General features: G+C 38.3%; 1 protein-coding gene and 1 pseudogene across 2 annotated transcripts in view; one reads left to right on the forward strand and one right to left on the reverse strand.

The window, feature by feature from the left end:
- The window catches only part of DCHS2 (dachsous cadherin-related 2), a gene marked incomplete at its 5' end in the record, with an annotated part of 183,220 nt that extends 181,145 nt beyond the window's left edge, over positions 1-2,075 (reverse strand). The window contains 2 exons of the mRNA XM_082391612.1: positions 1,170-1,400; positions 2,019-2,075. Of these exons, the coding sequence (XP_082247738.1) occupies positions 1,170-1,400; positions 2,019-2,075 (288 nt within the window). The remainder of the gene's footprint in view (positions 1-1,169; positions 1,401-2,018) is intronic.
- On the forward strand, positions 1,313-11,081 carry LOC309628451 (peptidyl-prolyl cis-trans isomerase A pseudogene; annotated as a pseudogene). The gene has a single exon. The product of its transcript is annotated as a peptidyl-prolyl cis-trans isomerase A pseudogene (transcript).
- Positions 11,082-26,886: the final 15,805 nt, after the last annotated feature.

Below are 26,886 nucleotides of genomic sequence, written 5' to 3' on the forward strand. Positions count from 1 at the left end.
GGTCACAGTAAGGGGCCGAGAGAGGGGCTTCCAGGGTACTGGTAATGTTTCTTCATCTGCTTCTATGTATGTTTTCATTCTGCAAAAATCCATTGAGCTGTACACTTATGATTTGTGCAATCTTCTACATGCACTTTATACATTAGTTTAAAAGTTTACCCAAAAAAGACATAAAAGCCAAATTGAAGGTGTCCCCACTGATCCAAGATGGGTCAATTAATATGAACATCAGAAAGGATAAGGTCAGTAACATACAAAACATAACAAATATACAAAAAATACAAGAATTTATAACCAAACTAGGAAAAAAATCATCAGTAATGTTTGGAGATGGTAAACGCACCAACTCATTATTCTAAAAACTGATAAAGTGAAAGAATCAAGCATTATACTGCCTTTCCTGTATGAATTAGATTTCAGTGTAATCAAATAGTTGATGAGAGAACATTCTTCTTAATTGAAGAATTTCAGATAATAAATGCAAAAGGAAAGACAGAATTCAAAAATCACCCTACTGCAACCCTTAATGAAATAATGGTAGGTGTCTGCTGATGTAATAAGAAGCACAGAGCACCACCTATATAAAGCCAAAACTAATCAGTCTCTGGCTCAAAATGCCAGTTTATAGGAACTACGATAAAAGAACATATTAAATGAATCCTAAGGATGTAATCAGCCACATTTAGAATATGGAAAATTTACAAGACAATTGATTGGATTTTTTCTATAATAAATACCGTAGGAGAAAAGGTAAGGGGGAGGAGTGGGGGACTAACTGTTACAGATTGAAATTTAAGGAATACAGCAATCAAATCCATTTGTGGACTTATTTGGATCTTGATTTAAACATGCCAACTATCTCAAGACATTTTCAGGTAATCCAGAAAATTTTAAATGGAATGGATATTAGATATTATTACAGAATTACTGTTAATGTACTATAGTTGTGTTTTTAAAAAGTCATTATCTGTTAGAGATATTATTGAATTATTTGCAGATGAAATGATATAATGTCTGGTATTTGCTTCCAAACATTCCAGCAAAGGAAAGAGGTAGGGATTTATGAAACAAGATTGGCCAGTTGTTGATTGATAATCCTTAGTATTCTCTAATACACACACAGTGGTTCACTTTTGAGTATGTTTAAAATTTCATAGATAAAGACTTACCCCATCCTTAGCTTTCACCAAGAGATCGTAGGTGGCTGGATCCCTTTCCCTGTCGATATCTTGAGAAACACAGATTTGCCCATCATGTGGGTCTATCTGGAATGCTTGAGGTGCTTCATAGTTTTGGAATCCAGCATAAAGAGAATATTCAACAAAGCCATAGAGTCCTGCATCTGCATCGGAGGCTTTTACCTGTGAGACAGGAGGTTGATCAGTGAGGAAAGAGAAATGCTAGCGTCATCTCTTAATGGATCATGAATCATTATCCTGATGTGCACAGCCAAGTAGCCTGCATAGCTATTCACAAAGTGTAGGCTTTGGTTTTCTCTCTCTCTTCTCTTACTTCTGCGACAACTCACCCTCACTCTCCTCCTCCCTTTGTGAGGTCTCCTTTTCAGTCTCCTTTTCTATTCCTTTACTTTCACGTGATCTCTGAAAGTGTGAGTTCCTTGGTCCATTTGCCTTCTTATTCCACTCACTACACCTAAGTGATCTCATCCAATCTCAAGTATTTAAATCCATATACTAACCACCTGATAACATACCTGTGGATTCCCACTCATACCCAAGCCCTTCAGGTGATGGGCTCAATGCTCACCCTCACCCTTTCAGAGCAACAAGGGAAGGACAAGGAAATCAGGCACAATTACTAGTAATCCAACCCAACTGACAGAATTCACCCTGGAGCATGAGATTTGAACTTCCCAAGCCAGATTTCCTTCCAGGGGTAATGCCCTCATCAGAGCCCCAACAGTCATGCAGACTGAACACTACACAGAGGTGCCCTGCCCAGTGGCTGCATGGGGGTGAAATCCAGCCAGTGCTCTGCTTGCCAACAGGTGCACTTACATGGAGCTGTAATGGCACAGAGGAAAGGGCACCTTTCTCTTTGACCATAAATACCATTTATGTTAGCCATTGTCATATGCCTGGTAGGAAAGACGAAGCAAGTGGAATTATGAAGACACTTAACTGATTTATATTAACTATGGGAGTATACAGTGAGAAATACAACAGGCTATTTATAAAACTCAACATATTCTTGAGCTCATAGGCTTGGTATAATTCTTTTGATTTGCAACCCAATTAATAATAACAGCAAACATCTAAATAGAACTTACAATAAAAGAAGCACCTTAAGGGAAGATCGACCAAAAGAAGAAGGAGAAGGAGATGAGAAAGAAGAGGAGGTAGAGGAAGAAGGAGAAAGAAAAAAAAAGTAAAAGAACTATATGCTACAGAACAGGTACTATTCTAATTGCTAAACATACATTACATACTTATAACCTATAATGAATTCCATTTTACAGATGAAAAAAGTCAGGCTCAGGGAGCTAAATTAACATGCCAAAGATCACATAGCTATAAAGGGTCAAAACTACGATTCAAATCCAGGCAGTTGAACAGCAGACTACACGCTCCTAATGATCATGCTATCCTGCCTCTTGTGTCATCACTTGTCATATCATTTCATCCTTTATTTACTGAAAAAATACTCTCCAAATCCCCTGACTTTCCTTCAGGGAAAAAGTTGCTAGATCAGGTGTAACATCATTCCAAGTAACTCTTTACCTCATATGCAAGTGGCTTTCTCACCAGAATATCATTAACATGAAAAAAGGCAACTGACAGTGATGCCTGTGCTCTTGAGTCTTAGCTGAACCTTCTATTCCCCATGGCCAAATTCCAACTGAGTTCCAAACGGTAGAAAAATAAAGAGTGATGGCTACTGAAAATAAAAGAATTAAGCAGATCAATTCAGAGAGTTCAATGTCCAACTAACAGACATTCCATAAAAAGAGTACAGAGACAATGAAAGAAAGGAGCAGCTCTTGTTTGGTTCATAGGCCCTCAAAGCCACTACGATACGGGAGAAGGAGAGAGTGGAAGAGGCACTCTGGTTTTTAGCTTCCTCAGCTCAGAAGTTAGGTTCAGCTTACATGTCACTGGCCAGAGATAGTTACATGGCCCCAACCTAACTCAGAGGGAGACTGAGAAAAGTCAAGGATCTCATAGGCATTTGGTGAATACAGTCTCTGCCAAAAGTGTCACTTCATCTCTATAGGAAGACACACATATAAGATTATGTAAGTCACCAAGTGGCCTCTCTATGTAGTGAAATTTAAGCAAATGGAAAGTCATACCTTGAGAAGTCTCCCAGATGTTATCCTACTACAGATTTCATTTTGGCAGTCCTACATATTTCTGTCAGGCTTTTTGGAGGGAGGTGAAATAGAAGACAATCAATCACCTACAATGCCTACTGTTCTCAATTAAATCTAGATTGAAAAAAAATCTACTTTTCATCAATACAATATACATGCAGAAGCTAAACCTTAATTATTATGCTACCTAAATGAAACTCCATCCCAATAACATGTTCAACAAGCACAAGTTCTCAAGAAGCCTGCCCCTTCATCCTTCTATATCTTGAACATATAACTAGAATTTGACTTTGGGGGTTATCTGTGTAGCCTAGCTCAATCAGGGGCAAGTTTGCCCCCATGAAGACATTTGGCACTGTTTGGAGACAGCTTTGATTGTCACAACTGGGGAAAAGGTGTTACTGGCATCTAGTGAGTTGAAGCCAGAGATGCTGCTAAACCATGCAGAGAACAGACTCCACAACAAAGAATTATCTGGCCCCAAATATCAATAGCACTGAGGTTGAGAACCCCTGCACCTGACGAAATGCTTAACAACTGGCAATATTATTTCCCTCTTTAATTTTTTTCAGCTGATGACACAGCCTTTAAAATGTATCTTCACTCTCATCTATCGCATGTCCTTGGGCAAAATTATTCATCTTGTGCAACCAGCTAACATGTTTGTGAGTTATTCTTCTCATCAGATGGGCTGAACCAGGAAATCCACAAACTTCCCCACTACAAAGAGCTAAATTCCAAGTACATTTGGTCTACTCCATTCTGTCAGCTGTTAATTATTTAGTAGCCTCACGTTCCCAAAGACACCAAATATATCTTCTAAAACCATATGGTATTCTCAATAACTTTGGCTTGATTGGAAGATAAATACAATGACGTTTAAATTCTAAAACTTCATTCTCAGCCTGTAATAGGACATATTAACAAATAATGTGGCTTATATAAAACAAGTTTCCTTATTTCCACTTTTAAGAGCTTTTTTGTCATCTGGACTTTTGGCAAAGCAAAATGTATGGAGTCAAAAGTAGGGTAAGAGTACCGATCTCAATTTATGTTAGCAGTTCAGATCCTGAGTTTCAGAATCATGAAGTTAAAACGTATTTCTCCTTGTTTTTACTCAACTCCCTAAAAATATTGGCCTAATATACCAGAACAGCATTTTCCATCCACTAATAATTGGTTTTGAATGTCTACATATAATTTGACATTTTAAAGAGGTCTACATTTTCCAATTTCCATTGACTTACACATAAAACTTAGATAATTTGAAATAATAGAAAATGGAAATGACTTTGCCAAATCTTCAAGAGAAAATCCTGATTAGTAAGTAAATAAGCTCAGTGGGCCCTTTCTTCAGAGACAGCAGCTTAAATCAAAGAAAGAAGCATCTGGTCAGAGTCTATTATCACAATCTTATGGTGCTAAACTGGGGATCTAGAGGAGATCTTGGGAGGAGCTTATCCTTGAATCTACTCAAAGAGCCACACTACAGCACCCTCAATGCCATCCTTGTATTCCTCCTCTCAATCTCAATTTACCTGTTTTTGACTGAGAGGAATTTGATAATTTTTACTTTAAACTTATTCTCAGAACTGTTCTCCCTTAGTTTGGTCTTTCACAAATTTAATGGAGACATTATAAAGATTCAAGAAATTAATAAAATATTGATATCTCCCTGATTCCATTATTAGCTTCCTGAAATTTAAAGAATTTTTATCACTTCCTTCATTTTAACATCTGGTTAAGGATTTTTCCATATGAATGTGTCACGGAGGCAGGGACAAATTGAGAACACTGGTTCTTGAAAACATGTTTTCATGTTCTACAAACAGATTGGATCTATTTGCCTTCCCACCACCAGCATATAACCTCCCTCTACTTGGGAAGGTATCCTCTTCAACAACTGGGCACCTGCCCAGCCAATCACATTGGCACCCTGAAACCCAAAAGTCAACCCAGAGTCATAGATAGGGTGATATATTGTTAGCAACACTGTCCTTTACCTGTTGCTGGGCAATCATATCACACTTAATTCAGTGATGTCTGTACAAAAGCCTCAGAGCCCAATCAAAAAAATGAGTGATAAACCAAAAAAGTCCTAGGGAAAAAAAAGTGGCTGCACTTAAAATTTAAAATTAAATAATTCACTTTAATTTGTTCTTACTGTAATTTCCAAAATTTCTACCATGAGCATAAACCAGTTTGAAGAAACAAGGTTATTGACACAGCATACTTACACACAGAACTTGAAATAGAAGAAAAGGAGACAAAGGAATCACAGAATAACTTCTTACATTGAAGTGCTTGGCCAACCATGGATCCTACAGCTAAAACAGGATTATAATATTTCAGTGGAAGCTGGATTCAGGATTGGGGAGCACATGGAATCAAGTATGCCACTCTCTGAATACAATTTTGGCAAGTTCACCAACGACCAAGTCTAACAATCAAGGCTGGGCCCTTATTTTCTACACCACTCAGCTGCTTATCACACAGTGAATCATCTCCTTCTCACTGAAGCACTTCCTCATCAGACACCACACTGTGACTCTCTTTCTCCTCCTACACCTCACTGACCCCCTTCAGTTTTCTTTACTGCCTCTGTGTTCTCTTTCTGACCTCTGAATACTGCAATAACCTGGAGCTCAGTCTTAGGGCCACTTCGCTTTTCAATCCTCAGTCATTGCCTGTATCAGGCTGAAAGGTGGCCCCCCAAAAAGACTTGTCTGCCTTCTAATCCCTGGAAACTGTGGATTTTACTTTATTTTACAAAAGAGTGAATATTACCTTATATTGCCAAAGATGTGATTAAGGATTTTGAGAGGAGTTTATATTGGATTACTCAGATGAACCCTTAATCCTGTGACAAGTGTCCTTATAAGAAAGAGGCAGAGATATCCCACAGATAGAAGAGGAGGAAGCAATATGGCCATGTAGGCAGAGAGTGGAGTGATGCAGCTACAAGTCAAGGAGTACTTTACAGGTAGCAGAATTTGGAAAAAACAAAGAAGGGATTTTCCCTTAGATCCCCCAGAGGGGCCAAGGCCCTGCTAGATTTTGTACTTCTAACCTCCAGAACTATGAGCAACAACAATTTCTGTTGTTTTAAGCCACGAAGTTCATGGTTATTTGTTATAGAAGCCCTAGGAAACGAATACATACCCTGAGTGATCTGACCCAGGCCCAGGGCATTAAACCAACATATACTCCCCCAATACTTGGACTTGCGCCCCAGATTCATGCATCATCCAATTACACCTCCTCTCAAGTGACTAATAGGCACTTCCAATGTACTACGACCAACCAGAACTCTTAATTCCCACCGCTCCAAAATCTGCTGTCCTCCCAGTGTTTTTAGTGAATGGCACCACCATTCACTTATTGTTTTGGCAGCCAGAGAGATACTACTGAAACGACACCAAATCATGTCACTCTCCTGCTCAGAATCTTCCAGTGGCTTCTCATACTTATAAAATACAGCTCTTTCATTTGACCCCTTCTCTGACCTCACCTCCCACTTCTCTCTGACTGACTCACTCCCCTCTGGATACACTGATCTCCTTGATGAATCCACCAGCTTGTATAACTTACTCCCTCACTTCTTTCAAGTCTCTGCAAACACCACCTAATCCCCCCAGAGGCCTTTCCTGATCACCTTACACAAGAGTGTCACCCTCATCTCTGCCATCCTCTGTTCTTGCTTTGCTTTTCTTCAGAGCACTTATCTCTATACTTCATTATATGTTTTTATGTATTTGCTTATGTAATATTTGTCTTCCCCACTGGAATTGCATCACTCTTGCTCCCTGCTACATCCCCAGCACCCACAACAGTACTACCTGGCTCAAGATGAAGATGCTCTAAAACTTTGTTGCAGGAATGAAGGAATCTAATATTGTACATAAAATGCAAGCATGTTTTAGAAATAGCTTTTATAACTAATCTAATCTATTTTGACTTTAGAAAAATCACGTAAGTATAAGAACAAGATAGCTTTACAGATACAAGGGCCACTCTCCTGGAGCTTCATGGCACTGCCCAGCCATGGTCACTCCTACCATGCTCTTTGACATGGCCACCGCCAGCGAGCTCTTGGGTCACATCTCCTTTGAGTTGTTTCCAAACAAATTCCCAAGGACAAGCAGAAAACTTTTGTGCTCTGAGCACTGGTGAGAAGGAATTTGTTATAAGGGCTCCTGCTTTCAAAGAATTATTCCAGGGTTCATGTTCCAGGGTGGTAACTTCACATGCCATTATGGCACTGGCAGCAAGTCCATCTAAGGGAGAAATTTGATGATGATATTATCCTGAAGCATAGGGACCCGGGTATCTTGTCCATAGCAATGCTGGACCCAACATTAATGGTTCCAAGTTTTTCATCTGCACTGCCAAGACAGAGTGGTTGAATGGCAAGCATGTGGTCCCTGGCAAGGTGAAAGAGGGCATGAATATTGTGGAAGCTGTGGAACGCTATGGGACTAGGAATGGCAAGACCAGAGAAAACATCATCGTTGCCCACTGTGGACAACTCTAATAAATTTGACTTGCATTTTATCTTAACCACCACACCATTCCTTCTGCAGCTCAGGAGAGCACCCATCATCCCTGTCTGCATGCATCATCCTATAATCTCTGTGTTCTCACTGCACTTCTTTGGGTTCCATATTTTCCTTGTCCCCCTCCAAGTCTTGCTGGACTTCAGAGTTAAGTTTATGATTATGAAATAAAAATTAAACAACAACAACAACAATAAAAAAACAAGATATTTCATAACACCCATCAAACACTCATTGAAGAATATTTTTTTATTCCTAAAACACAATCCATTAATCAACCTATATCATCATAGGATAAAATCCAAAATGCTAAAACTTGCAAAAGAAAAATAAAACTATCCTCAGGCATGTGGAACTATTCAGAAATTGGAAACAGAACTGTATTTTATTTTCACTTTTTAAAATGTATTTTCAGAGAAGTTGATAGAGCTGTTAGATGAATAAACTGAATATATACTCTCAAGTTACAATTTTAAAAAAGGTTACTGTTCTGATAATGTTTTTATTGTCTTAACTGAGGAATGGGATTAAAAGACCATTAATCCTACTACTTATTGCCCTCCCCCCCACCTCCCCCCCAAAAAACAGCCAAAGGAAATTTTGTGAAAAGAGACCAGTGGGTAGGGGTGGGGTGGTAACTTGTTTTATGAGTTATTACAAAGTGTTAAATTAAAAAACAGTGTGATCTCAAAAAAAAAAAAAAAGAAGAGAGAATTAGCAGGCAGTTCAGTAGAACACAAAAGTAAGACCTGAAAAAGATCTTGGTAAACTTATTTTTTTTTGTATATTACAAAGAAAACATCATAAACCACTGAGGAATGTGGGTTTATTCACATAAGTTGCTAGAAAAATTGACAAAGTACATGGGGAAAAAAATAAAGTTTGCTATTAACCTCACACCAAAATAAATTCTACACAGATATGTTAAATGTAAATAATGAAATCATTTAAAGCACAATGAATATATAGGGGAATTCTTGGCTGATTCATACATTGGAAAGAAATTTCAAAGCAAAAAGGAATTACAAAACTAAAACATATGGACAGAAATCACAAAGGGAAAAGTCAATACAGTGACTACATAACCGTTTAAAACTACACTATGTCAAAAATACCACACACAAAAAAATTTCAATGCAAATTAGTTATGACATCTGTGAGAAATGTAAAAAAAATAGTTAATATGGAAATAAATTTTTTAAAATAAAAATATTGATTTCTCATTACAAAATATTTAGACAAAGGACATAAACAATTCACAGAAGAACAAATGTGTGTAAGATTTTCAACCTCACTAGTAGTGAAATAGGTGAAAAATAAAATAATATGTTTCAAGTACTGGCAATTATTAAAATTGGTGACCATTAAAATAATTGGCAACTATTAAATTAATAGCAAATTGGCAATCATTAAAATAATATATTAAGTGTGACAAAGATGAAATAAATATGCTCTTTTTTTTTTAAATGTCTTTATTGGAGTATAATTGCTTTACAATGGTGTGTTACTTTCTGCTTTATAACAAAGTGAATCAGTTATACATATACATATGTCCCCATATCTCTTCCCTCTTGTGTCTCCCTCCCTCCCACCCTCCCTATCCCACCCCTCTAGGTGGTCACAAAGCACCAAGCTGATCTCCCTGTGCTATGTGGCTGCTTCCCACTAGCTACCTATTTTACGTTTGGTAGTGTATATATGTCCATGCCACTCTCTCACTTTGTGCCAGCTTACCCTTCCCCCTCCCCATACCCTCAAGTCCATTCTCTAGTAGGTCTGTGTCTTTATTCCCATCTTGCCACTAGGTTCTTCATGACCTTTTTTTTTTTTTTTTTAGATTCCATATATATGCAATAGCATACTGTATTTGTTTTTCTCTTTCTAACTTACTTCACTCCGTATGACAGACTCTAACTCCATCCACCTCACTACAAATAACTCAATTTCGTTTCTTTTTATGGCTGAGTAATATTCCATTGTATATATGTGCCACATCTTCTTTATCCATTCATCTGTTGATGGACGCTTAGCTTGCTTCCATGTCCTGGCTATTGTAAATAGAGCTGCAAAGAACATTGTGGTACATGACTCTTTGAATTATGGTTTTCTCAGGGTATATGCCCAGTAGTGGGATTGCTGGATCGTATGGTAGTTCTATTTTAAGTTTTTTAAGGAACCTCCATACTGTTCTCCACAGTGGCTGTATCAATTTACATTCCCACCAACAGTGCAAGAGGGTTCCATTTTCTCCACACCTTCTCCAGCATTTATTGTTTGTAGATTTTTTGATGATGGCCATTCTGACCGGTGTGAGATGATATCTCATTGTAGTTTTGATTTGCATTTCTCTAATGATTAATGATGTTGAGCATTCTTTCATGCGTTTGTTGGCAATCTGTATATCTTCTTTGGAGAAATGTCTATTTAGGTCTTCTGTCCATTTTTGGATTGGGTTGTTTGTTTTTTTGATATTGAGCTGCATGAGCTGCTTGTATATTTTGTAGATTAATCCTTTGTCAGTTGCTTCATTTGCAAATATTTTCTCCCATTCTGAGGGTTGTCTTTTCATCTTGTTTATGGTTTCCTTTGCTGTGCAAAAGCTATTAAGTTTCATTAGGTCCCATTTGTTTATTTTTGTTTTTATTTTCATTTCTCTAGGAGGTGGGTCAAAAAGGATCTTGTTGTGATTTATGTCATAGAGTGTTCTGCCTATGTTTTCCTCTAAGAGTTTGATAGTGTCTGACCTTACTTTTAGGTCTTTAATCCATTTTGAGTTTATTGTTGTGTATGGTGTTAGGGCGTGTTCTAATTTCATTCTTTTACATGTAGCTGTCCACTTTTCCTAGCAACACTTATTGAAGTATGCTCTCATTTTTAAAGCCTATCTGGAAATTAACTTTGTTTTTACCATATACATATGGTAAGCATTCTCCCAAACTTAAAAATATACCTTAACCCAGTTAGTATATTTCTAGGTCTATATGTAGACAAATATTTGTATAAAGGACATATAAAGTGGCATTATTTATTCTAAAACTGAAATGTCCACAATTAAAGAATTATTAACTAAATTATAAATTCATCCATAAGATAGAATTCAGTGTAGTCATGGAAACTATGTCTATATATAAAGACATATATTAAGTAAAAAAGAAAAAAGGCAAGTAGAAAATTATATATAAAATATCCCATTTATGGGGCTTCTCTGGTGGCGCAGTGGTTGAGAATCTGCCTCCCAATACAGGGGACACAGGTTCGAGCCCTGGTCTGGGAAGATCCCACGTGCTGCGGAGCAGCTGGGCCCGTGAGCCACAATTACTGAGCCTGCGTGTCTGGAGCCTGTGCTCCGCAACAAGAGAGGCCGCGATAGCGAGAGGCCCACGCACCGTGATGAAGAGTGGCCCCCGCTTGCCGCAACTAGAGAAAGCCCTCGCACAGAACGAAGACCCAACACAGCCATAAATAAATAAATAAATACCAAAAAAAATCCCATTTATGCAAAAAAATCCAATATATATAATAAAAATAAAAGGAAATAAACCAGAAGAGGGAACACTTCCAAACTCATTTGACAAGGCCAGCATTACCTTGATATGAAAAACATATAAAGACACTACAAGAAAAGAACATTATAGGCCAACATCCCTGATGAATATAGATGCAAAAATCCTCAACAAACCATTAGCAAACCAAATTCAATAATACATTAAGAAGATTATGCACTATGATCAAGTGTGTTTCAACATCCACAAATCAATCAATGTTATATTCTACATTAGCAAAATGAAGGATAAAAATCATGTGATCATCTGAATAGATGTAGGAAAAGCATTTGACACAAAATTCAACATCCATTCATGATAAGAACTCCCAAAAAATCAGGCATAGAGGGACTATATCTCAACATAATAAAGGCCATATATGACAAGCTAACATATATGGCAAGGCCATATATTACAGCTAACATCATACTGAATGGTAAAAAGCTGAAAGCTTTTCATCTAAAATCAGGAATAAGACAAGGATTTCCAATCTCATCACTTTTATTCAACATAGTAATGAAAGTTCTAGCCACAGCAATTAAGCAAGAAAAAGAAATGAAAGGTATCCAAATCAGAAAGGAAGAAGTAAAACTGTCTTCATTTTCAGAGGACATTATATTATATACACAACACCCGAGAAACTTAACAAAAAAAATCTTAGAACTAATAAATGAATTCGGTGAAGTTGCAGGATACAAAATTGATAGACAAAACTCCATTGCATTTCTAAACACTGATAATGAACTATCAGAAAAAGAATTTTAAAAATAAATCCCATTTACAATTGCATCAAAAAGAATAAAATACCTAGCAATATATTTAACTAAGGAGGTGAAAAACTTTATATTGAAAGCAATGAGACATTGATGAAAGAAACTGAAGCAAATAAATAGAAATATATTCTGTGCCCATGGATTGGAAGAATTAATATTGTTAAAATGTCCATTCTACCAAAGCAATCTACAGGTTCAGTGTAATCCCTATTAAAATTCCAATTGCATTTTTCACAAATACAGAACAAACAACATTAAAACTTGTGCAGAACCACAAAAGACCCCAAATAGCCAAAGCAATCTTGAGAAAGAAGACCAAAGCTGGAGACATCTCACCTCCTGATTTCAAATTATATTGTGAAGCTATAGTAATCAAAACAGTATTGTACTGGCATAAAAACAGACATATAGATTAATGGAACAAGATAGAGAGCCCAGAAAGAAACTCACACATATATGGTCAATTCATTTACAACAAAGGAGCCAGGCATATACAATGAGGAAAGGACAGTCTCATCAATAAATAGTGTTGGGAAAACTGGACAGCCACATGCAAAAGAATGAAACTAGACTACTATCTTATATCATACACAAAAATTAATGTCATACACAAAATGGACTGAAGTCTTGAATGTAAGACCTGATGCCATAAAACTCCAAGAAATAAACATAGTAGGGGGACTTCTCTGGTGGCACGGTGGTTAAGAATCTGCCTGCCAATGCAGGAGACAGGTTCGATTCCTTGTCTGGGAAGATCCCACATGCCGTGGAACAAATAAGACTGTGTGTCACAACTATGGAGCCAGCACTCTAGAGCCCACGAACCACAACTACTGAGCCACACGTCACAACTGCTGAAGCCTGTGTGTTCTAGGGCTCATGTGTCGCAACTACTGAGCCGGCATGCTGCAACTACTGAAGCCTGCATGCCTAGAGCCCATGCTCCACAACAAGAGAAGCCACTGCAATGAGAAGCCTGTGCAACACAACGATGAGTAGCCCCCACTCGCTGCAACTAGAGAAAGCCCACACACCACAGTGAAGACCCAATGCAGCCAAAAAATAAATAAAATTTTTTAAAAATTTTTAAAAAACATAGCGGGGAGGAGGAGAAGATGGTGGAAGAGTAAGACGCGGAGATCACCTTCCTCCCCACAGATACATCAGAAATACATCTACACGTGGAACTGCTCCTATAGAACACCCACTGAATTCTAGCAGAAGACGTCAGACCTCCCAAAAGGCAAGAAACTCCACACGTACCTGGGTAGGACAAAAGAAAAAAGAAATAACAGAGACAAAATAATAGGGACGGGACCTGCACCAGTGGGAGGGAGCTGTGAAGGAGGAAAGGTTTCCACACACTAGGAAGCCCCTTCATGGGCGGAGACTGCGGGTGGCAGAGGGGGGAAGCTTCAGAGCCGCGGAGGAGAGCACAGCGACAGGGGTGCAGAGGGCAAAGCGGAGAGACTCCCGCACAGAGGATCGGTGCCAACCAGCACTCACCAGCCTGAGAGGCTTGTCTGCTCACCCGCCGGGGCGGGCGGGGGCTGGGAGCTGAGGCTCAGGCTTCGGTCGGATCGCAGGGAGAAGACTGGGGTTGGCTGAGTGAACACAGCCTGAAGGGGTTAGCACACCACAGCTAGCCGAGAGGGAGTCCAGGAAAAGGTCTGGAGCTGCCGAAGAGGCAAGAGACTTTTTTGTGCCTCTTTGTTTCCTGGGGCACGAGGAGAGGGGATTCAGAGCACCGCTTAAAATAGCTACAGAGACAGGCGCGAGCCACGGCTATCACCGCAGACCCCAGAGACAGGCATGAGACGCTAAGGCTGCTGCTGCAGCCACCAAGAAGCCTGTGTGCAAGCACAGGTCACTATCCACAACTCCCCTCCCAGGAGCCTGTACTGCCCACCACTGTCAGGGTCCCGTGATCCAGGGACAACTTCCCCGGGAGAAAGCATGGTGTCCCTCAGGCGGATGCAACATCACATCAGCCTCTGCCGCTGCAGGCTTGCCCCGCATCCGTACCCCTCCCTCCCCCCGGCCTGAGGGAGCCAGAGCCCCGGAAGCAGCTGCTCCTTTAACCCCGTCCTCTGTGAGCGAACAACAGATGCGCTCAGGCGACCTACACGCAGAGGCGGGTCCAACTCCAAAGCTGAAACCCGGGAGCTGTGCGAACAAAGAAGAGAAAGGGAAATTTCTCCCAGCAGCCTCAGAAGCAGTGGATTAAAGCTCCACAAACAACCTGATGTACCTGTACCTGCTGAATACCTGAATAGACAACGAATCATCCCAAATTGAGGAGGTGGACTTTGGGAGCAGGATATATAATTTTTTCCCCTTTTCCTCTTTTTGTGAGTGTGTATGTGTATGCTTCTGGGTGAGATTTTGTCTATATAGCTTTGCTTTCACCATTTGTCCTAGGGTTCAGTCTGTCCGTTTCTTTTTTTTACTTAAAAAATTTTTTTTTCTTAATAAATTTTTTCTTAATAATTTTTTTCTTATTTTTTATTTTAAAAAATTAAAAAAATTTTCTTAATAAGTTTTTTCTTAATAATTTTTTATTTTAAAAAATTTATTTCAAAAAATTAAAAAATTTTTATTTTCTTAATAAATTTTTTCATAATAATTTTTTTCTTATTTTTTATTTTAATAGCTTTATTTTCTTTTATCTTACTTTATTTTATTATATTTTATCCTCTTTCTTTCTTTCTTTCTATTTTTTCTCCCTTTTATTCTGAGCCATGTGGAGGAAAGGCTCTTGGTGCTCCAGCCAGGCATCAGGGCTGTGCCTCTGAGGTGGGAGAGCCAACTTCAGGACACTGGTCCACAAGAGACCTCCCAGCTCCACGTAATACCAAACAGCAAAAATCTCTCAGAGATCTCCATCTCAACATCAACACCCAGCTTCACTCAACGACCAGCAAGCTACAGTGCTGGACACCCTATGCCAAACAACTAGCAAGACAGGAACACAGCCCCATTCATTAGCAGAGAGGCTGCCTAAAATCACAATAAGACCACAGACACCCCAAAACACACTGCCAGACGTGGATGTGCCCATCAGAAAGACAAGATCCAGCCTCATCCACCAGAACACAGGCACTAGTTCCCTCCACCAGGAAGCCTACACAACCCACTGAACCAACCTTAGCCACTAGGGACAGATACAAAAACAACAGGAACTACGAACCTGCAGCCTGTGAAAAGGAAGCCCCAAACACAGTAAGATAAACAAAATGAGAAGACAGAAAAACACACAGCAGTTGAAGGAGCAAGATAAAAACACACCAGACCTAACAAATGAAGAGGAAATAGGCAGTCTACCTGAAAAAGAATTCAGAAAAATGATAGTAAAGATGATCTAAAATCTTGGAAATACAATAGACAAAATGCAAGAAACATTTAACAAGGACCTAAAAGAACTAAAGAGGAATCAAACAATGATGAAAAACACAATAAATGAAATTAAAAATACTCTAGATGGGATCAATAGCAGAATAATTGAGGCAGAAGAACGGGTAAGTGACCTGGAAGATAAAATAGTGGAAATAACTACTGCAGAGCATAATAAAGAAAAAAGAATGAAAAGAACTGAGGACAGTCTCAGAGACCTCTAGGACAACATTAAATGCACCACCATTCGAATTATAGGGATCCCAGAAGAAGAAGAGAAAAAGAAAGGGACTGAGAAAATATGTGAAGAGATTATAGTTGAAAACTTCCCTAATATGGGAAAGGAAATAGTTAATCAAGTCCTGGAAGCACAGAGAGTCCCATACAGGATAAATCCAAGGAGAAACACACCAAGACACATATTAATCAAACTATCAAAAATTAAATACAAAGAAAAAATATTAAAAGCAATAAGGGAAAAACAACAAATAACACACAAGGGAATCCTCTTAAGGTTAACAGCTGATCTTTCAGCAGAAACTCTGCAAGCCAGAAGGGAGTGGCAGGATATACTTAAAGTGATGTAGGAGAAAAATCTACAATCAAGAGTACTCTACCTAGCAAGGATCTCATTCAGATTTGATGGAGCAATTAAAACCTTTACAGACAAGCAAAAGCTGAGACAGTTCAGCACCAACAAACCAGCTTTACAACAAATGTTAAAGGAACTTTTCTAGGCAAGAAACACAAGAGAAGGAAAACACCTACAATAACAAACCCAAAACATTTAAGAAAATGGGAATAGGAACATATATATCGATAATTACCTTAAATGTAAATGGATTAAATGCATCCACCAAAAGACACAGACTGGCTGAATGGATACAAAAACAAGACCCGTATATATGCTGTCTACAAGAGACCCACTTCAGAACTAGGGACACATACAGACTGAAATTGAGGGCATGGAAAAAGATATTCCATGCAAATGGAAATTAAAAAAAACACCTGGAGTAGCAATTCTCATATCAGACAAAATAGACTTTAAAATAAAGACTATTACAAGAGACAAAGGACACTATACAGTGATCAAGGTATCAATCCAAGAAGAAGGTAGAACAATTGTAAATATTTATGCACCCAACATAGGAGCACCTCAATACATAAGGCAAATACTAACAGCCATAAGAGGAGAAATCGACAGTAACACAATCATAGTAGGGGACTTTAACACCCCACTTTCACCAACGGACAGATCATCCAAAATGAAAATAAATAAGGAAACACAGCTTTAAATGATACATTAAACAAGATGGACTTAATTGATATTGATAGGACATTCCACCCAAAAACAACAGAATACACATTTTTCTCAAGTGCTCATGGAACATTCTCCAGGATAGATCATATCTTGGGTCACAAATCAAGCCTTGGTAAATTTAAGAAAACTGAAATCGTATCAAGTATCTTTTCCGACCACAACGCTGTGAGACTAGTATCAATTACAGGAAAAGATCTGTAAAAAACACAAACACATGGAGGCTACACAATACACTACTTAATAACGAAGTCATCGCTGAATAAATCAAAGGGGAAATCAAAACATACCTAAAAACAAAGACAATGGAGACACGATGACCCAAAACCTATGGGATGCAGCAAAAGCAGTTCTAAGAGGGAAGTTTATAGCAATACAAGCCTACCTCAAGAAACAGGAAACATCTCGAATAAACAAACTAACCTTGCACCTAAAGCAATTAGAGAAAGAAGAACAAAAAAACTCCAAAGTTAGAAGAAGGAAAGAAATCATAAAGATCAGATCAGAAATAAATGAAAAAAAAGGAAGGAAACAATAGCAAAGATCAATAAAACTAAAAGATGGTTCTTTGAGAAGATAAACAAAATTGATAAACCACTAGCCACACTCATCAAGAAAAAAATTAGAAGACTCAAATCAATAGAATTAGAAATGAAAAAGGAGAAGTAACAACTGACACTGCAGAAATACAAACGATAATGAGAGATTACTGCAAGCAACTCTATGCCAATAAAATGGACAACCTGGAAGAAATGGAAAAATTCGTAGAAATGCACAACCTGCTGAGACTGAACCAGGAAGAAATAGAAAATATGAACAGACCAATCACAAGCACTGAAATTAAAACTGTGATTAAAAATCTTCCAACAAACTAAAGCCCAGGACCAGATGGCTTCACAGGCGAATTCTATCAAACATTTAGAGAAGAGCTAACATCTGTCCTTCTCAAACTCTTCCAAAATATTGCAGAGGGAGGAACACTCCTCAACTCATTCTACGAGGCCACCATCACCCTGATACCAAAACCAGACAAAGATGTCACAAAGAAAGAAAACTACAGGCCAATATCACTGATGAACATCAATGCAAAAATCCTCAACAAAGTACTAGCAAACAGAATCCAACAGAACATTAAAAGGATCATACACCATGATCAAGTGGGGTTTATTCCAGGAAGGCAAGGATCCTTCAATATAGGCAAATCAGTGAATGTGATACACCATATTAACAAACTGAAGGAGAAAACCATATGATCATCTCAATAGATTCAGAGAAAGCTTTTGACAAAATTCAACACCCATTTATGATAAAAGCCCTGCAGAAAGTAGGCATAGAGGGAACTATCCTCAACATAATAAAGGCCATATATGACAAACCCACAGCCAACATCGTCCTCAATGGTGAAAAACTGAAACCATTTCCACTAAGATCAGGAACAAGACAAGGTTGCCCACTCTCACCACTATTATTCAACATAGTTTTGCAAGTGTTAGCCACAGCAATCAGAGAAGAAAAAGAAATAAAAGGAATCCAAATCAGAAAAGAAGAAGTAAAACTGTCACTGTTTGCAGATGAGATGATAGTATACATAGAGAATCCTAAAGATGCTACCAGAAAACTCCTAGAGCTAATCAAGGAATTTGGTAAAGTAGCAGGATACAAAATTAATGCACAGAAATCTCTTGCATTCCTATACACTAATGATGAAAAATCTGTAAGTGAAATTAAGAAAACACTCCCATTTACCATTGCAACAAAAGGAATAAAATACCTACCAATAAACCTACCTAAGGAGACAAAAGACCTGTATGCAGAAAATTATAAGAAAGTGATGAAAGAGATTAAAGATGATACAAATAAATGGAGAGATATACCATGTTCTTGGATTAGAAGAATCAACATTGTGAAAATGACTCTACTATCCAAAGCAATCTACAGATTCAATGCAATCCCTATCAAACTACCACTGGCATTTTTCACAGAACTAGAACAAAAAATTTCACAATTTGTATGGAAACACAAAAGACCCCGAATAGCCAAAGCAATCTTGAGAACGAAAAATGGAGCTGGAGGAGTCAGGCTCCCTGACTTCAGACTATACTACAAAGCTACAGTAATCAAGACAGTTTGGTACTGGCACAAAAACAGAAACATAGATCACTGCAACAGGATAGAAAGCCCAGAGACAAACCCACGCATATGTGGTCACCTTATCTTTGATAATGGAGGCTAGAATATACAGTGGAGAAAAGACAGCCTCTTCAATAAGTGGTGCTGGGAAAACTGGACAGGTACATGTAAAATTATGAAATTAGAACACTCTCTGACACCATACACAAAAATAAACTCAGAATGGATTAAAGACCTAAATGTAAGGCCAGACACTATCAAACTCTTAGAGGAAAACATAGGCAGTACACTCTATGACATAAATCACAGCAAGATCCTTTTTGACCCAGCTCCTAGAGAAATGGAAATAAAAACAAAAATAAACAAATGGGATCTAATGAAACTTCAAAGATTTTGCACAGCAAAGGAAACCATAAACAAGAGCAAAAGACAACCCTCAGAATGGGAGGAAATATTTGCAAATGAAGCAACTGACAAAGGATTGATCTCCAATATTTAAAAGCAGCGCATGCAGCTCAATAACAAAAAAACGAACAACCCAATCCAAAAATGGGCAGAAGACCTAAATAGACATTTCTCCAAAGAAGATATACAAATTGCCAACAGACACATGAAAAAATGCTCAACATCACTAATCATTAGAGAAATGCAAATCAAAACTACAATGAGATATCATCTCACACGGGTCAGAATGGCCATCATCAAAAAATCTAGAAACAATAAATGCTGGACAGGGTGTGGAGGAAAGGGAACCCTCTTGCACTGTTGGTGGGAATGTAAATTGATAGCGCCACTATGGAGAACAGTATGGAGGTTCCTTAAAAATTTAAAAATAGAACTACCATACGACCCAGCAATCCCACTACTGGGCATATACCCTGAGAAAACCATAATTCAAAAAGAGTCATGTACCAAAATATTCATTGCAGCTCTATTTACAATAGCCAGGACACGGAAGCAACCTAAGTGTCCATCAACAGATGAATGGATAAAGAAGATGTGGCACATATATACAATGGAATATTACTCAGCCATATAAAGAAACGAAATTGAGTTACTTGTAGTGAGGTGGATGGAGTTAGAGTCTGTCATACAGAGTGAAGTAAGTCAGAAAGAGAAAAACAAATACAGTATGCTAACACATATATATGGAATCTAAGGGGGAAAAAAAAAGGTCATGAAGAGCCTAGTGGCAAGATGGGAATAAAGACACAGACCTACTAGAGAATGCACTTGAGGATATGGGGAGGGGGAAGGGTAAGATGTGACAAAGAGAGAGAGTGACATGGACATATATACACTACCAAACGTAAAATAGATAGCTAGTAGGAAGCAACTGCATAGCACAGGGAGATCAGCTCTGTGCTTTGTGACCACCTAAATGTGTGGGATAGGGAGGGAGGGAGATGCAAGAGGGAAAAGATATGGGAACATATGTATATGTTTAACTGCTTCACTTGGTTATAAAGCAGAAACTAACACACTATTGTAAAGCAATTATACTCCAATAAAGATGTTAAAAAAAAGAAAAGCATAGTGGGTAACCTCCTTAACACTGGTCTTATAATTATTTTTTAGATTTGACACCGAAAGCAAAAACAACAAAGCAAAAATAACAAGTAGGACTACATCAAACAAAAAAGCTTATGCACAACAAAGGAAACAATCAACAAAATAAAAAGAAAACCTAGGAATGAAAAAATTGCAAATTATGTATCTGATAGGGGTTAATATCCAACATATATATTAAAAAAAATTCATATAACTCAATGGAGAAAAATCTAAAAAAAAAATAGGCAGAGGATCTGAATAGATATTTTTCCAAAGAAGACATACATGTGGCCAAAGGTACATGAGAAGGTGCTCAACATCATTAATCATCAGGAAATGCATATCAAAACCACAATTAGACAATACCTTACACCTTTTAGAAGGGCTTATCATCAGAAAGAAAAGAAATAACAAGTGGTGGCAAGGATATGGGGAAAAGGGAACTTTCATGCACTGTTGGTGGGAATGTAAGTTGGTGCAGTCACTATGGAAAACAGTATGGAGGTTTCTCAAAAAACTAAAAACAGACCTACCATATGATCCAGTAATCCCACTACTGAGTTTATATCCAAAGGAAATATAAGCAATATCTCAAAGAGATATCTGCACTCCATGTTGACTGCAGAGCTATTTCCAATAACCAAGATATAGGAACAACTTAAGTCTCCATCAATGAATGAATGGATAAAGAAGAACTGGTATGTTTATACACAATGGGACATTATTCACCATGAGAAAGAAGAAAATCCTGTCATGTGTCACAACATGGATGGACCTTGAGGGCATTATGCTAAGTGAGATAAGTCAGACAAAGACAAATACTGCATGGTATCACTTATAGGTAGATCTTTTAAAAAAGAGTCAAACTCATAGATAAAGATAGTAGACAAATGTTTGCCTGGGGTGGGAGAAAGAGGGAGAAGCTGGTAAAAGGTTACAAAATTTCAGCTATAAGATGAATAAGGTCTGAGGATCCAATATAAAACATAGTGACTACAGTTGATAACACTGTACTGTGTAATTGAAATTTGCTGAGACAATTTTTTTGTCCAAATTTTCATAGAGATAGTTTTATTGAAACAATATTATGAAAAAGAAGTTGAGCATCAAAAATACAAAACCTAAAAACAATTGTATTTATAGATATTTGCCATCCATTTATCCAGCTTTTTGAGAGTGCATCCTCTAGTACTTCATTCTTGAAGACCCACTAAGCGCAGATGTATAAGAGTTACAAGGCCTAGGTTATTACTGATCGCTGAAGCAGGCATCTGCAAACTTTGTCTGTAAAGGGACAGATAATAAATATTTCAGGCTTTGCAGCCCATAAGGCTTCTTTTACTCAACTTTGCCATTTTAGCATGAAAGAGACACAGACAACATGTAAATGAATGGCTTTGTTCCAATAAAAGTTTTATTTATAAACACCAAATTTGATTTTCATAACATTTTCACTTATCACAAAATATTATTTCTCTTTTTTCTCAAACATTTAAAAATATAAAAATGTTCTTAGCTCACAGGTGCTACAAAAACAGGCAACAGACCAGATCTGGTCCATCTGCCATAGTTTGTCAATCCCCAATCTAAAGCATAGGGAGAAATCTTCTCTTAGAAAAATGGTCAGTGCTTCAGGCCCAAGAGAGTAACTTTGAAGTGACTTCAGTCTAAAGTGTATCAGGGGCTCATTTGAGATCGTGTATTTGAGCTGGTTTTAATTGCAAGTTTACTCTCCATTCATTGCTGCCTCTATGTTGTATTCCTACAGTAAAGCTAAGTTATAAAAGAGAAAGAGAAGCAGCAGCAGCAGAGGAAGAAGAAGAACCAAATGATTTTATTTTATTTCAGGTCCCAAACAATGCTTTCGCCCAGTTAAATTTTTATATTATGCCTTTATAATGCATGTCATTAGAAAAACTAAAACTAAAAATATTATCTACTTTTTGAAGCTCCTTTTAAACTTAACTGTAAACACACACACACACACATATGCACACACAGTCACTCAAATCTAGCAAAATTAAAAACCCCAAACCCTCCAATGTACCGATGCTAAAGAGAGTCAAAAAAAAGTGAGAAGAATAGAGTCACCCAGCCCCACAGCCCACGGAAGTGCTCCTCCCAGAGCTCTTTTCTACCAATGACACTGTTTTCATGAGGTTGAATCTTCCAACACAGGTAAGATACTCATCCTTAAAATAACAATTAACTGATATTTATGGCACAAAAATTAGGTTGCCAGTAGCTGATCCCCTGATTGGTATGCTCAAAATCCTACTTGCCTTTGAGTTATTAACTAATTTCAGTGGTCTGGTTTAGGTATTTGATATTCTTAATAATCCTGTGGCAAAAGAACAGATAGAAATACTGGTAGCAATGTTATGTAAGTGGTTGACTCAATACTAACGTTCAAAAATCAACTCACTTCGACTCCCTCTTGTGAGAACACCAGAATCACAACTAGCTGCTGGACAATCATCGACAGGAAGACACTGGAACTCATCAAAAAGGATACCCCACATCCAAAGACAAAGGAGAAGCCACAATGAGATGGTAGGAGGGGCACAATCACAGTAAAATCAAATCCCATAACTGCTGGGTGGGTGACTCACAGACTGGAGAACACTGATACCACAGAAATCCACTCACCGGAGTGAAGGTTCTGAGCCCAAAGTCAGGCTTCCCAACCTGGGGGTCTGACAACGGGAGGGGGAATTCCTAGAGAATCAGACTTTGAAGGCTAGTGGGATTTGATTGTAGGATTTTGACAGGACTGGGGGAAACAGAGACTCCACTCTTGGAGGGCACACACAAAGTAGTGTGCACATCGGGAACCAGGGGATGGAGCAGTGACCCCATAGGAGACTGAACCAGACCTACCTGCTAGTGTTGGAGGGTCTCCTGCAGAGGCGGGGGGGGGCTGTGGCTCACCATGGGGACAAGGACACTGACAGCAGAAGTTGTGGGAAGTACTCCTTGGTGTGAGCCCTTCCAGAGTCTGTCATTAGCCCCACCAAAGAGCCCAGGTAGGCTCCAGTGTTGGGTTGCCTCAGGCCAAACAAGCAACAGGGAGGGAACCCAGCCTCACCTATCAGCAGTCAAGTGGATTAAAGTTTTACTGAGCTCTGCCCACCAGAGCAACAGCTCTACCAACCACCAGTCCCTCCCATTAGGAAACTTGCACAAGCATCTTAGATAGCCTCATCCACCAGAGGGCAGACAGCAGAAGCAAGAAAAATGACAATCCTGCAGCCTGTGGAACAAAAACCACATTCACAGAAAGAAAGACAAGATGAAAAGGCAGAGGGCTATGTACCAGATGAAGGAACAAGATAAAACCCCAGAAAAACAACTAAATGAAGTGGAGATAGGCAACCTTCCAGAAAAAGAATTTGGAATAATGATAGTGAAGATGATCCAGGACCATGGAAAAAGAATGGAGGCAAAGATCGAGAAGATGCAAGAAATGTTTAACAAAAACCTAGAAGAATTAAAAAACAAACAAACAGAGATGAACAATACAATAACTGAAATGAAAACTACACTAGAAGGAATCTATAGCAGAATAACTGAGGCAGAAGAACGGATAAGTGACCTGGAAGACAGAATGGTGGAATTCACTGCTGCAGAACAGACTAAAGAAAAAAGAATGAAAAGAAATGAAGACAGACTAAGAGACCTCTGGGACAACATTAAACGCAACAACATTCACATTATAGGGGTCCCAGAAGGAGAAGAGAGAGAGAAAGGACCAGAGAAAATATTTGAAGAGATTGTAGTTGAAAACATCCCTAACATGGGAAAGGAAATAGCCACCCAAGTCCAAGAAGTGCAGCGAGTCCCATACAGGATAAACCCAAGGAGAAACACGCCGAGACACATAGTAATCAAATTGGCAAAAATTAAAGACACAGAACAATCATTGAAAGCAGCAAGGGAAAAACAACAAATAATACACAAGGGAACTCCCTTAAGGTTAACAGCTGATTTCTCAGCAGAAGATATACAAGCCAGAAGGGAGTGGCATGATATACTTAAAGAGATGAAAGGGAAGAACCTACAACCAAGATTACTCTACCCGGCAATGATTTCATTCAGATTCGATCAAGAAATCAAAAGCTTTACAGACAAGCAAAAGCTAAGAGAATTCAGCACCACCAAACCAGCTCTACAACAAATGCTAAAGGAACTTCTCTAAGTGGGAAACACAAGAGAAGAAAAGGACCTACAAAAACAAACCCAAAACAATTAAGGAAATGGTCATAGGAACATACATATCGATAATTACCTTAAACGTGAATGGATTAAATGCTCCAACCAAGAGACACAGGCTTGCTGAATGGATACAAAAACAAGACCCATATATATATACTATCTACAAGAGACCCACTTCAGACCTAGGGACACATACAGACTGAAAGTGAGGGGATGGAAAAAGATATTCCATGCAAATGGAAATCAAAAGAAAGCTGGAGTAGCTATACTCATATCAGATAAAATAGACTTTAAAATAAAGAATGTTACAAGAGACAAGGAAGGACACTACATAATGATCAAGGAATCAATCCAAGAAGAAGATATAACAATTATAAATATATATGCACCCAACATAGGAGCACCTCAATACATAAGGCAACTGCTAACAGCTATAAAAGAGGAAATCAACAGTAACACAATAATAGTGGGGGACTTTAACACCTCACTTACACCAATGGACAGATCATCCAAAATGAAAATAAATAAGGAAACAGAAGTTTTAAATGACACAATAGACCAGATAGATTTAATTGATATTTATAGGACATTCCATCCAAAACCAGCAGATTACACTTTCTTCTCAAGTGCGCATGGAACAATCTCCAGGATAGATCACATCTTGGGTCACAAATCAAGCCTCAGTAAATTTAAGAAAATTGAAAACATATCAAGCATCTTTTCTGACCACAACACTATGAAATTAGAAATCAATAACAGGGAAAAAAACGTAAAAAACACAAATACATGGAAGCTAAACAATACGTTACTAAATAACCAAGAGATCACTAAAGAAATTAAAGAGGAAATCAAAAAATACCTAGAGACAAATGACAATGGAAACACGACGATCCAAAACAGCAACAGCTGGGATGGGATGCAGCAACAGCAGTTCTAAGAGAGAAGTTTATAGTTATACAAGCCTACCTCAAGAAACAAGAAAAATCTCAAATAAACAATCTAACCTTACACCTGAAGGAACTAGAGAAAGAAGAACAAATAAAACCCAAAGTTAGCAGAAGGAAAGAAATCTTAAAGATCAGAGCAGAAATAAATGAAACAGAAATAAAGAAAACAATAGCAAAGATCAACAAAACAAAATTGGGAGGAGGAATCAGACTCCATGACTTCAGACTATACTACAAAGCTACAGTAATCAAGACAATACGGTACTGGCACAAAAACAGAAACATAGATCCATGGAACAAGATAAAAAGCCCAGAGATAAACCCACCCACCTATGATCAACTAATCTATGACAAAGGAGACAAGGATATACAATGGAGAAAAGACAGTCTCTTCAATAAGTGGTACTGGGAAAACTGGAGAGCTACATGTAAAAGAATGAAATTAGAACACTCCCTAATACCATATACAAAAATAAACTCAAAATGGATTAGAGACCTAAACGTAAGACCAGACACTATAAAACTCTTAGAGGAAAACATAGGAAGAACACTCTTTGACATAAATCACAGCAAGATCTTTTCTGATCCACCTCCTAGAGTAATGGAAATAAAAACAAAAGTAAACAAATGGGACCTAATGAAACTTCAAAGCTTTTGCACAGCAAAGGAAACCATAAACAAGATGAAAAGACAACCCTCAGAATGGGAGAAAATATTTGCAAATGAATCAACGGACAAAGGATTAATCTCCAAAATATATAAACAGCTCATGCAGCTCAATGTTAAAAAAAACAAACAACCTAATCCAAAAATGGGCAGAAGCAAAAGGGAAGGATCAGAGAATTACTGGGGCTGAGTTTTCAAGAAGAGATAAGGTGCTGAGGGAAGAGAGGAAGAGTTAAAAAGACTGCCAGACTAGGGCAAAAGAATACTTCTTCAAGAGAAAGGCCACACGCAAATGGGAATGAAAGCCCGAGCCAGAGCAGGGCAGAGGGGCAGCGAGGCTGTGAGTACCACACCTGACTTCCCAACCCTGTCAACTCCATCATGGGCTGCACTGCACACAAGAATCTGAAATACAAAGGAGACCATACACGTTTGGGGGCTCCATCCAGAGGAAGAAAATC

This window comes from Balaenoptera borealis (genome assembly GCF_965194805.1).
Source record: "Balaenoptera borealis genome assembly, chromosome: 4".
Taxonomy (NCBI): Eukaryota; Metazoa; Chordata; class Mammalia; order Artiodactyla; family Balaenopteridae; genus Balaenoptera; species Balaenoptera borealis.